Genomic DNA, 13,433 nt, shown 5'->3' with positions numbered 1-13,433 from the left:
ATATGTCAGGTTATTCACTTTCTAGTTTTTAAAGCTTTAGAAGTAATGTTTCCAAGCTTTCCTCCCTAACCATGTGAGTTAGAAACTTTTCTTTTTTAATGATAGCTGAGAGCCTTACATAATCACATGATTCCAGGAGCTGAGGCTTCAAGAAAACAACCAAAATTGCTGGAGTGGACAATACTCTATAAATACGCAGTAAGAGGTATGCTCGATCCTGAATTCTTTACAAACCAGTCAGACACACAAGAGGTTGGAGGGGGGCAGAGATGAGGACACAGGCATGGAAAGGTAAAGTGACTTGTCAAATGTCACAAAGCCCTGTCTACCAGACCCTTGCCATGACACTGGGTATAGAGGAGGTAGGAGCACTGGAACTGGATTTGCATTGATCCTTGTGATCTCCCTGACACAACAGGACCAGCGCGGGAAACTATTACCCAATACCCAACCCTCTTTCCTGCCTCCAGCCCATGGCCGGGCTATGCACATTGCCTGCTGGGAGTTGTAGTTTTATTCAATAGGCGCCGGAGTTCGGTTGGACTACAAATCCCAGTAGCCCTCACAACAGAGAGCGGCTCAAACAGCGCTATTCCTCATCTCTTCGTCATCGTGATTGGCTCCGAGTTATGCCTCTGAAACGTGATTGGCTGAAAGGGTTTATCTGTCACCAAGCGGGCACGGGACAGGTTGGGATTTTACAGTTAGACGAGGGTTGGGCGTAGCTGCTGTCATTGCGGGAGGGAGGATGGGCAGGAGGTGTGGTCTCTCGCTGCTCTCCTAGCGGAGCCTGGGGCACAAGGGGGGCGGGGTCAGTGTAGTTCGCTTCGGCTGCTGCTGCCGCCGACGAGGGGGCTCCGGCCCGAGCGCCCAGCGGTTCCCGGGACGGGACTGCGGCGGCCCTGCCCGGGGGTCGGGAGCCGCCCCCACCTTCGGGCTGAACCGCCTGAGCCGGGACGTGCCCTCTAGGGTGGCGGCAGAGCCCCCACGCCCCGCTTCTCCCTATGGGAAGCTCCCCGGCTCTGCAGCCGCGGGGGCCGAGCCCTGCGCGCTGATTGCAACCCCCTGCGCTGATTGCTGCCGGGGACGCGGGGGCTGCCCGGGCTCCAGCGAGAGCAAAGCTCCGCAGCCCTCCTCACCTGCCGGCTCTCGCCCCGGCGCTGCCATGGTGAGGGGAGGCCGGGGCCCCTTCGCCGAGAGCAGCATCTGCCCGGGGAGGCGAGACGCGTGGCGGCTCTAAGGGCGAGAGCTGACACAGCCGCGGACGCCCGCGGGCTGGTGGTGACATCCATGGGCTGGGCCCGCACTTTATTTTTCCTCGGGAACTGTTGTCGTTACTTCTACACAAGGCGAAGCTGGTGAAGGTTTGGGCGGCCTGGAGCCGTTCAGAGAGCGAGGGAGGATGGAGGAGAGAGAGGGAGAGGGAGAGGTGAGGTGGGATGGGCTGTGCAGCAGGGATGCCAGCACCAGAGACGCTGCCTTGGAAAACATCCGGCAAGCTGTTTTGCGGAGAACAGCACAAATTTCTCCTGTAAAGGAGGATCCTCCTCCAGAGTCATCGGAAGGACGCTTGACTTCTGCTACAGCTCTGGACAGATTGAATGAGATGCTGGCTCGCCTGCTCATGCTTTCCAAGAGATGCCCCTTTAGAGACGTGAGAGAGAAGAGTGAGTCTATCCTAAAAAATGTTCAGGTAAGAGTCAGTGTCCCTTTCAGCAAACACCCTTCCAACTTCTTATCTCTAAAGCATCTTAGAATTCCTCACATTTGTAACTGGCGTTATCATGATGCAGAAAATAACATAAGGGAGTAGTGCATCTTCACTTGTAAAAACAGGAAAGCTTTCGTGTTTGACTCTAGACTATGTTGTGATGTTCAGTCTGTTAATAGAATGACTGCTAAATTCTTAATACTATTTTGCAGCTGATAATCTTAACTTGAGACATAACCAAAATACTGGCGAAGTTTAGTTGTATCAAATGAGTATGTAACACTGATAAAGAAGTAATCTCCCCATGTGAAAATGTAACGTTCTTAGTAGAAGTGCAAAAAGAAAAGGAGTACTTGTGGCACCTTAGAGACTAACCAATTTATTTGAGCATAAGCTTTTGTGAGCTACAGCTCACTTCATCGAAAGCTTATGCTCAAATAAATTGGTTAGTCTCTAAGGTGCCACAAGTACTCCTTTTCTTTTTGCAAATACAGACTAACACGGCTGTTACTTTGAAACCTGTCATTAGTAGAAGTGCTGTCTCTTGGACATAATCATCTTTTGCAAATGAATTCCTGTGCAAACTTTCACAATGAAAAGTGGGTTTATTGTTGGGACACAAGTACCTCCAGGACTCAATATATGCCTGAATTGTTGTTTTAATGTATTTGTCAGATGTTACCAGGGCTGTGATTATGCCAGTCTTATTAATACAAAATCAAGAATGATTCACATGTTTACCAACTAAAAATAAACGAGATTAGTATGGGAAAACCTCAGATTTAAGATTGTTAGAATATATCAAGATCTTTAAAAACATGCTTTCTCCTCTGAAGCTTATTCTCTAACTGTAACCTTGATTAGTAAGGTCAGTCTGTTAGAAGTGAAAATACAAATCCCAAACCCAATAGAAATAATCTTAATTGTTGGTGGCAGATAAATTTACAAAGACTCAAGGGTTTGATCCTGGGAAAAATGAAACTAAACCTCTATCATGAAAGTTAAGGTCTTGTAGTATCTAGTGGGATTGAGCTCTAAAACTGATATGTTAATAATAGAAACTTTCATAGTTTCTTTGTTTTGACTCTTCTGAAACCTTCACAAATGGCTAGTAAATATTGTTGTTATCCTTCCACCAAAGGATATCGCAGCACGTTAGAAACACTACCTTTATGCAATAGTTATTCCCTTTTTACAGATGAAGAAATTGAGGCACAAATATATAGGTGGCATGAACTAGGCCACAAAGGAAATCTGTGGCAGAGCTTGACCTAGATCTCCTGGCTCTCAGTGTTGTGATTTTTCTCCTTTCTCTCATTGCATTCATAGACTTTTATTAATTTAGTTGCAAAATAAAATATATATTGTCACCAAATTTGAAATAATTGTGTGTGAGGATAAAGTCACAGAGCTCAGTAACCAGTTGTGCGGTGGCATCATCAGGGATACTGTTCCTGACAGCTTGTATTCCATCTGTGTGTGGGATGTTTGTGTAGAGAATCTCTACATCCATGGTGGCTAGGATGGTGTTTTCTGGAAGATCACCAATGCATTGTAGTTTTCTCAGGAAATCAGTGGTGTCACGGAGATAACTGGGGGTGCTGGTGGCGTAGGATCTGAGTAGACTGTCCACATACCCGGACAGTCCTTCAGTGAGAGTGCCAATGCCTGAGAGGATGGGGCGTCCAGGATTTCCAGGTTTGTGGATCTTGGGTAGTAGATAGAGCCCCGACCGCGGTTATTCTAAGGGTATGTTGATTTGTTCCTGTGTTAGTGTAGGGAGTGTCCTGAGTAGATGGTGCAGTTTCTTAGTGTATTCCTCAATGGGACCTGAGGAAAGTGGCCTGTAGAATTTGGTAGTGGAGAGTTGACTTAGCCTCCTTTTGGTAGTCAGACCTGTTCATGACGACAACAGCACCTCCTTTATCAGCCTCTTTGATTATAATGTCTGGGTTGTTTCTGAGGCTAGAGATGGCATTGCGTTCTGCACAACTTAGGTTATGAGGCAACACTAACACAGGAAGAAATCAACATAGAATAACCCCGGTCGGGGCTCTAAGGGTACGTTGATTTCTTCCTGTGTTAGGCTGATAAAGGAGGTGCTGTTGTCGTCATGAACAGGTCTGACTACCAAAAGTAGGCTAAGTCAACTCTCCACTACCATATTCTACAGGCCGCTTTCCTCAGGTCCCATTGAGGAATACACTAAGAAACTGCACCATCTACTCAGGACACTCCCTACACTAACACAGGAACAAATCAACATACCCTTAGAGCCCCGACCAGGGTTATTCTATCTACTACCCAAGATCCACAAACCTGGAAATCCTGGACGCCCCATCCTCTCAGGCATTGACACTCTTACTGAAGGATGTTACCTCTCAGGTTCTATTGAACATCAGAAAAAGAAGTGTTCACCTTACCTGTTGCTAGATTTCTCCTGTGGTGCCAAGGTAAACAGTTGTCATTCTCATTTACTTTGAGCAGTTCAGATGTGCTGGCCACTCATTGCACCATGTAAGCTTGGCTTACAGGGGGTAAATAACATTCCTGGACTGGGTCTTTGGTTGTCAAGGCAGTGTCACCCAGAGAATATGGTGCTAGAACAGGATTCAGGAGACCTTGGTTCTATTCCAAACTCTTTCGGTGGCTTACTGTATAACCTTAGACAAACCACTCTGCCTCAATTTCCCCTATGCAAGATAAGGGTAATGATGCTTTCCCTTGTTAAACACTGAGCTTTAATGAAAAGTGGTAGATAAAAGATAAGTGTTGTTGCTGGACAACAGGATTTTCCTTTAGAGTATTTCAGTATATTATTTGGGTAGTTTAAATTGACCCTACTACTTGCATGATATTTAATGCTTAATTTGTAATGAAAGAGGTGCCTGGGCTCAAGCAATTTTTTTACTTTCATTATTAGTGTGGCAAGCCCAGAGGTGCTGGGGCTATGTACTGCCAAGCCAAGAAGTGCTGGGGCTCAGCCATGGCACAAATTAAGCACTGATTGTACTGTAAAATATTTTCATGTTTCCGTATGATGCTTGCAGTCATTCAGTAATAGTGGAAGCTTCCCTCAGATTAAATTCATAATCTATTCAGGAAGGATTTGTTTACATATCCTCTTTTTCTAGGATAAAAAACAAACCCACCTGGTAAATGCTAATCTCTTTACAGATCAAACATGTAAAAATCCAGCACAACTTCTGTTCACTTAGTACTTCACTGTTTAGTAAATGAACATATGTATTTTGATTTTTTTTCTGCATTCTCTTCTGCCAAACCACTTTGAATGTATTTTCTGTGTCTTCCCAATCATTCAAAGTGGCCAGGGAAGGGAATTAGTTGCCTGCTATTGGAGCCTCTCCTAAAAAGTCCTGTTGCCATTCCATCCATATGCTAATGCTGAAAATACTTGCAGCAATATTTGCTTTGTTGGGTGCTCTTCATGCTTATCAGTACTGAAAGGAGTATTGAAGACAAGATATGACTTGCCTAAACGAGATCTCCTGTTTCTGAGGCTGGCAGAGACTACAAGTATTATCTGGTAGTGATCTTAATCTTCCTGGTGGAGAGAAGCTTCTAAACCTCTTTACCAACATCAGTCTGCTTCGTGAGATAGGTAAAGTTTCTCGTTTACTAGATGAAGCAAATTAATTAGCATCAAGGGGGTCATAAAGGTCTCTTGTATTATGCTTGTGTATGGAGTGTTTGCTTGCATAAGAGAAGTATGTCAGGCATGTGTCTTACTTTGGAGAGTTTTCCTTAGGACTTGTCTACACAGGGAGATTTTTGTGAAGTGTCTTGGGTTTGTTTTTTAATAAAAAATTGCCACTGTGTACACAATACCATCCCATCCTGTAAATTATATTGCCAGTTATTGCAAATTGTATAATCTACTTTGGAAGTGGATTAAGTTAATTGTGGAATGAATTAGTGCAGAGTAAAGTTTTGTGGCTGCATTTTATTTCACCATGACTTGATATTCTTCAAGTGATTGCTCATGTCTATTCCACAATAGGTATGCATGCTCGCCACGTGCACTGGTGCCGGAAGTTTTTTCCCCTAGCAGTACCCATGCGGGGGAGTCCCCCAGCGACTCCTGGAGTGCCACCTCCCTGGTGCGGTATAAGGGGAGCTGCATGCTCCCCCCCACCCTCAGTTCCTTCTTGCCGCCAGTGAAGGTACGTTGGAACTACTCTGCTTCAGCTTTGCTGTAGCTTGTCCCCAGAACTGCTTCTTCGTTCAATGTTTGGTACCTGTAGTTAGTTAGCTGTTTAGTTAGTTCAGTTAGTTAGAGCGCCTGGACCGGGGCATGCCCCGCGCCCCAAGTTTTAAGTTGCGCAGCACTTGTGGCGATCTCTGCCAAGGAGTGACCTGCACGGAGACTGTCTGTGCTGTTTGGGAGAAGCCCATACCAGTGATCGTTGCAAGATTTGCAAGTCATTTAAGCCTCGGACCAAGAGAGAAAGGGACATTAGGCTCCGGGCCATTCTGATGGAGTTGGTGCTGATCCCGACTCCAGTGCGCCACTCCGAGTTGGCACTGCTGTGTCGGTGCATGCCGACCCTCCGGCGCCATCGACCCATCAGCACCGCTCCCTGTTCACGGGGCACACCAAGAAGGCTAGAAAGACACCACCTTCACAGTGGCACTGAAGTAAACCTGGGACAGAGGCTAGACTCATGTGGGGCAGTCCTCAATCCCCATGGGCCTCTAGGCCTCCGACTCAAGTTGAGTAGAGTAGCCCGACTCATTCGGCGCAGGCCTCCCTGAATGTCTGGGTGCTCTCCACACTGGAGGCCCTGCAGGTGGCCCAGGATGTTATGTCCATGCTGGTACCAGGAGCACCGCTAATGTCGGCTCCATGCTCCAGAGGCAAGCCACTGCTGGGATCACCACAGTCGCCCCCGGCTCAGTACCGGTCTCGGTCAAGGGAAAGTTCCCGACGCTGTTTGCCGCCCCGCGACCATTCAGGGCAAAGTCCACGTGGATCACCCTCGACTCCCACCAGACTGTCTGGTTGGGTTCTATCTGACCAAGACTCTCAGCAGCGCTCCACCTCGAGGAGCGAATATCGACAGGACTGAGGCAGATTTTGCCAAATCTGGGGTTATCGCAGCCGGTCATGACATGGATGTTGACACCATTCCTGTTCGGAATCCCGCTCCATGACTCCACCAAGACATTGCCTCTACAGCCCCGGGCATCCATCGCTGTAGTCTCGCCATCGTGGGTCCGCCCGTTGGAGCCAATTGCAGAGCAGCTGTTACCGATGGTACCGGACCTCCACGTCGGGGTTGCGGTCCCGTGGTCGGCATCGCTCCTGGCACCGCCGCTCCTCCCGGTCCGGGGATGGTGGCAGGTCGTACGTCAGCCCAGGCTCCAGTCGTAGTCATCCATCGATGGGCCAGGCCGAACAGCCGGCTCCGCCAGTGTCACAGGAGGTGCAGTGGCACCGGGCACCGTGGCCGGCCCAATGATACCAGTGGGCGTTGTGGCTCCCGACGAAGCCCCTGGTGGGGGCTCGCTCGGTGGCTGGAGCCTCAGAAGGACCATCAGCCTCCCTCTCCAGACCTCTGAGGAAGGAGTCGGTGGGACGTACATCCTTGGCACCAGGCCTGGAGACCAACCAGGTGGTGCACCCTCCAGTGCCAGCAGACACCCAGAGTACCGCACCGGACTCCTTGCCCTCCCCAGATGAGGCGATTACAGCCCCACCCCCCTCCATCCTGTGGGAGGACGGGTACTTCCACATTCATATATTTGAGGGGCACAGATGCTTCCTTTGTTTTGTGGTGGTGTAGAATCACTACCAATTTATGGTCCTCCCGTTTGGCCTGTCCACTGCCCCCAGGGTATTTACAAAATGTATGTCGGTGGTAGTGGCCTACCTCAGGTGCCGGGGGGTCCAGATCTTTCCCTGTCCGAACGATTGGCTGGTCAAGGGCAGCTCCCGGTTGCAGGTGAGGGATCACGTGATGCTCCTCCTGTCCACATGCACCGCTTTGGGCCTGTTAGTAAACAACACCAAGTCCACGTTAAACTCTATGCGTTGAACCGAGACTATCTGGGCGCTCCTGGATGCCTCGTCGGCCAGAGCCTCCCTCCCACTGGACAGGTTCAAGACCCTGAAGGGGCTCATCAACACGGTCACCAGGTTTCTGGTGGCAACAGCCCAAGCATGCCTCCAGTTCTTGGGACACACGTCGGTGTGCACGTACGTCGTCCATCACGCCAGACTTGGACTGAGACCCCTCCAGCTCTGATTGGCCTCAGAGTTCTCCCAGGTCAGGGACAGGTTGGACAAAGTCCTCACCGTACCTGACTCGGTGATTGCCTGCCTACGGTGGTGGTCTGCCCCAAGCAACATGCTCCAAGGAGTCCAGTTCAGGGACAGGGCCCCATCACTGGAACTGGTGTCCAATGTGTCGGACCTGGGTTAGGGGGTTCAGACCCAAGGTCTGTGGTCGGCTCAGGATCTGACCCTACACAACATCAAGGAACTGGCATGCATGGCCTTCCGCTTGCACCTGGAGGACAGGGTGGTCAGGGTCCTCACGGACAACACGGCCTTGATCTTCTATATCAACAGGCAAGGCGGGGCCTGATCCTCTGCTTCCAAGCCCTCAGGCTGTGGGATTTCTGTATAGCCCACAACATCTGCCTAAAGGCCTTCCATCTACCGGGTGCCCGGAACCCATGGGCGGATCGCTTGAGCAGGGACTTCTCCTCTCAACACGAGTGGTCTCTCCACCCGGAAGTGGCTGACAGGCTTTTCTGAGCATGGGGGACTCCCCAGGTGGACCTGTTTGTTGTGACTTGGCAGAATCGGCACTGTCCCTGGTTCTGCCCCGGAGGGACTGAGACAGGGCGGTATCTCTGATGCCTGCCTCCTGTCCTGGTCAGGCCAGTTTTTCTGTGCCATTCCCCCTGATCAGCAAGGTCCTGGAGAAAGTAAAGACTGACAAGGCTCGGGTCCTCCTGGTTGCATGGCCCAGGCAACATTGGTACGGGACCCTCGCAGGCCCGGCGGTTGCTCCGCTGTGGCAGTTGCCATTCCTCCCAGACCTGCTCTCCCAGGACTGGGGCCGCCTCCTCCACCTTACAGCATGGCTGCTCAGTGGTTAAGTAGGGAGGAAAGGACGTGCTCAGAAGGGGTTCAATGCGTTCTCCTAGAAAGCAGGTGGCCCTCCACGTGCCAAGCCTACTTGGCAAAGTGGTCCTGGTTCTCTGGATCAGCGGGGTGTTTCCCCGGTGGCCGCCCCGATCCAGCTTAACTTGGACTACCTTCTCCACCTTTAGAGCCTGGCGCCCTTGTCGGTCAAGGTGCACCTGGCGGCCATATCAGCCTTCCATCCGCCGGAGCAGGGTCACACGTGTTCTCCCATGCTATGGCTGGCCAGTTCCTCAAGGGGCTGGACCGTCTTTTTGTGTATGCTAGGCCCCTGGTCCCACAGTGGGACCTGAACCTGGTGTTGGCTCATCTGACGGGGGGGCCCCCGTTTGAGCCACTAACCATGTGCTCCTCGTCCCACCTCTCGTGGAAGGTGGCCTTCCTGATCATGATCACATCGGCCAGGTGGGTCTCAGAGCTCAGGGCCCTGACCTCTGAGCCTCCATACATGGTTTTTCAAAAGGACAAGTTCCAGCGCCGCCCACACCCTGCATTTCTCCCGAAGGTGGTCTCCACCTATCACGTGCATCAGTTCATTCTTCTTCTGGTCCTCTGCCCCAAGCCCCATGCATCCAGTGAGGAGTGCCATCTTCACATGCTCGATGTGCGATGGTCTCTGGCTTTCCACCTCGAGCAGACCAAGCCATTCAGAAAGTCCTTGCAACTGTTCATCGACTTGGCTGAGTGCATGAGAGGTCCGTCGATCTCCACTCAGCAGCTCTCCGACCGGATCACTTTGTGCATCCGTACCTGTTATGATCTGGCGGGTATCCCACCGCCACTGATTGTGAAAGCACACTCTACTCGAGTGAAAGCCTCATCGGCTGCTGCCTTGGCCCATGTCCCCATCCAGGACATTTGTAAGGCTTGGTTTTCAGTTCACACGTTCACCTTGTACTATGCGATCATCTCCCAAACCAGGGATGATGCCAGGTTCAGCAGGGCTGTACTCCGTCCCGAGAATTTGAACTCCTACCCACCTCCCACAGATATAGCTTGGAATCACCTATTGTGGAATACCCATGAGCAATCACTTGAAGAAAAGACAGTTACCTTTTCCGTAACTAGAGTTCTTTGAGATGTGTTGCTCCTGTCTATTCCACTTCCCGCCCTCCTTCCCCTCTGTCGGAGTTGTCTGGCAAGAAGGAACTGAGGGTAGGGGGAGAGCGCAGCTCCCCTTATACCACACCACGGAGGTGCCACTCCAGGGGTTGCTGGGGCGCTCTCCTTCTCCCCCCCTCTCCCCCCAGGGTACTGCTAGGGGAAAAACTTCCGGCACCGGTGTACGTGGTGAGCATGCACACCTATTGTGGAATAGACATGGGCAACACATCTCGAACACCAGTTACAGAAAAGGTAACTGTCTTTTTCCAACTACTGTCCCACCCAGCATCTTTTCATGCCTGGACTCTCTTGCCTGTTTCCTTGTGTGCTCTCTACTGTTCTGGGGTCACCTCGACAGGATGTCACCTCCTCTATTTAAATGCTTGTTTGCAGCCAAGATCATCTCCATATGTGATTGCAAACTCCTGATGTTGCATATGACCTCATATTACACTGTTAGAGTAGCCATGCTGTATGCAGATGTACTGGATTTTCTCAGCATTTGGGGAAAGAGATGGTCCAGCTTGCCTTAATCAATGACAGCCATCATAATAAGCATACATATGCCCTTACAGCTTAGCAAATGCCTGTGAATGGCTACCTCTGGAACAGTGTCAATACTACACCAAAGCAAGGAGCTCTGTCAGGCTTACAAAAATAAAACACAATAACAGGATCTCTAGCAACACTCAAACTACCTGTCCCTACTTCAAGGAGTTGGAGAGCATATTTCCTGGGAGGTCATAATTGAAGCTGTTTCTTGAGGACAGCACTGAAGGTAGTGAGGCTGTGGACCCTAAGGTCATCCACAACTTTGAGAAAGAGGAGGAGAACTCCCCTGAAAGCCAGGATCTCTTCTCCCACACAGGAGCCTGAGGGAGACTGAGGCTATGTCTACACTATCGCGGTAAGTTGACCTATGCTCTGCAACTCCAGCTATGTACCTTCGACCCTGCGGTAACTTGACCTACACCGTGGTGGGTCAATGGGAGAAACTCTCCCATCTACTTACCTTACTCCTTTTCTCCTCGGGGGTAGACCAGAGAGCGAGACGGGTCGACCAGAGGACGATCTGCTGTTGATTTGGCAGGTCTTCACTAGACTTGCTAAATCGACCTCCAGTGGATCAATCTCAGAGTATCGAACCCGGCTGTAGTGTAGATCCCTGAGAGGATCATGCAGTCCCCACAAGCCAGATGGCCACCTAGCCTGATAGTCCTATGAAGCAGAGCTCTGCAAATAAGTATTAAGTACTGTATTAAATTGACATTTAATACTTAAATACTAAACAAATGTAGAGGTGGTCTGAATGAACTATCTTCTGGGTGACCAATGGGTGCTGCCATCCAGGGCAGATATGTCCTAGGACCCTTTCCATCCTCTCACTCCTCCACATGTGCTCAAAATGATATCCATGCCAGGGAAGTTCAGAAATCTGTCTCTGAGCCACCCTTATATTAAATCTTATTTCAGGAAGCTGGTCTTGGCTCAGGACATTTCTAGGGAGCTACAAATGAAAACTACAGAATCTTATGTTAGGGCTGGAAAGGCCCTCCTCCAAAGCCAGCTCCTGCCCCTGTTAGTGTTGAGTACATCACTAAACGCTTTTGGTACCTTAGCACAGTGTTTCTCAACTTCTCAAGGTTCATGGACCCTTATTTGAAGTAGAATTTTCCTGACACTTTTATAGTAAACATAAGGTTAGGAGTAAAAAATGTGTCCATGACACCAATGCAAGCTTATATAATTTTGTTTCAACAGGTTGACAGAGAATACTTGACCTTGCAGGATAAGGATGTGCAAGGAGCAAGATTTTCTTTACTTTATATTTGTAATATTTTCAACACTTGTGGTGCTGCTGGTATCACCCACACTGACTGATAACCTTTCATGACTTTTACTTGGGGTCATGACCCACCACTTGAGAAACACTGCTCCAGCAGCAAAGAGTCCTGTGGCACCTTATAGAGCAGGGGTCGGCAGCCTTTCAGAAGTGGTGTGCCAAGTCTTCATTCACTTAAATTTAAGGTTTTGCATGCCAATACTACATTTTAACGTTTTTTAGAAGGTCTCTCTCTATAAGTCTATATATTATATAACTAAACTATTGTTGTATGTAAAGTAAACAAGGTTTTCAAAATGTTTAAGAAGCTTCATTTAAAATTAAATTAAAATGCTGATCTTACGCCACCAGCCCTCTCAGCCCGCTGCCAGCCTGGGGTTCCGTTCACCTAGGCCGGCAGCAGGTTGAGCTGGGCCTGCGGCCGGGACCCTGGCTGGCAAGGGGCTGGCAGCCAGAACCCCAGACCGGCAGCTGGCTGAGCAGGGCTGGTGGCCGGGATCCCAGACTGGCAGTGGACTGAGTGGCTCAGCCCACTGCCGGTCTGGGGTTCTGGCTGCCAGCAGCGGGCTGAGCGGGGCTGGTCTGGGATCCCGGCCCTGCCCACACAGAGTGGGTACCTACCTTCTCCCTGGTTCTAGCCCATTCTCTTCCTCTCTCTCTCTGCACTGAGCTGAGGGTGGGAGTGCACTGAGCACAGGGCTGGGGGTGAAGGAGCAGGCTGGGAGTTGGGGTGTAGGGTCTGGCCAGGAGCTAGAATGAGGGAGGGGGCTCAGGGTTGAGGTTTGTGTGGAGTGCTTACCTGGGCAGCTCCCATTTGGTGCGAGGGGTGCAGGTGGAAATGTAGGGGTGGGGAGGGTGCAGGAGCTCCCTTTTGGTGCGAGGGGTGGGGGTGGGAATGTGGGGGTTGCAAGAGTCAGGACATGGGGTGTGAGGGGGGCTGGGTATGTGTGTGGGGTGCAGGAGTCAGGGCATGGGGTGTGGGGGGGTGCAGGGGTCAGGGCAGGAGGCTGGGTGTATGTGAGAGGGTTCAGGGTAAAGAGCGTTGGGGGTGTGGGCTGGAGTTGTGGGGGGTGCTCCCAGCCCTTTGCCCGGAGAGGCTCACGCAGCAGGCTGGAGGGGATATGCCCTGATTCCACCCCATGGCCCCATCCCCGTCTCTTCTCCGCCTTCTCCCCGGAGCAGCGAGCATGCTGCGGCTCCTCTTCTCCCCCTCCCTTGCAAGGGCCATCAGCTGATCGGGAGTCAGGGAGGGAGAGGAGGAGGCGCAGGAATGCAGCAGGCTAGGGGAAGAGGCGGGGGAGGGGGGAACTTGTCTGCTCTGCAGCAGCAGCCGGGACGGGGAGGGCGCAGAGAAAAGCGGGCCAGGCGGGCAGGATTTTTAATGGCAGACTGCTGCCTGCCGGGGTCCCAGTGTGGGTTCGGCAGCAGGCTGAGCGGGGCCGGTGGCTGGCACTTGGCAGGCAGCAGCATGCCATTAAAAATTGGCTCGCATGCCGTCTTTGGCACGCATGCCATAGGTTGCCAACCCCTGTTATAGACTAACAGACGTATTGCAGCATAAGCTTTTGTGGGTGAATACCACTGAATTGGGTATTCAC

General features: G+C 50.8%; 1 protein-coding gene across 2 annotated transcripts in view; it reads left to right on the top strand.

The window, feature by feature from the left end:
• The first annotated feature begins 802 nt into the window (after positions 1-802).
• Positions 803-13,433, top strand: part of SESN1 (sestrin 1) — a 136,035-nt gene continuing 123,404 nt past the window's right edge. For both annotated transcript variants that reach the window (XM_084624104.1, XM_084624102.1), the window contains exon 1: positions 803-1,693. In XM_084624104.1, the coding sequence (XP_084480230.1) occupies positions 1,403-1,693 (291 nt within the window). In that variant the 5' untranslated portion in view covers positions 803-1,402. The remainder of the gene's footprint in view (positions 1,694-13,433) is intronic.

This window comes from Lepidochelys olivacea, assembly GCF_965140295.1.
Source record: "Lepidochelys olivacea isolate rLepOli2 genome assembly, chromosome: 3".
Taxonomy (NCBI): domain Eukaryota; kingdom Metazoa; phylum Chordata; order Testudines; family Cheloniidae; genus Lepidochelys; species Lepidochelys olivacea.
This window is presented reverse-complemented; position numbering and strand designations above follow the sequence as displayed.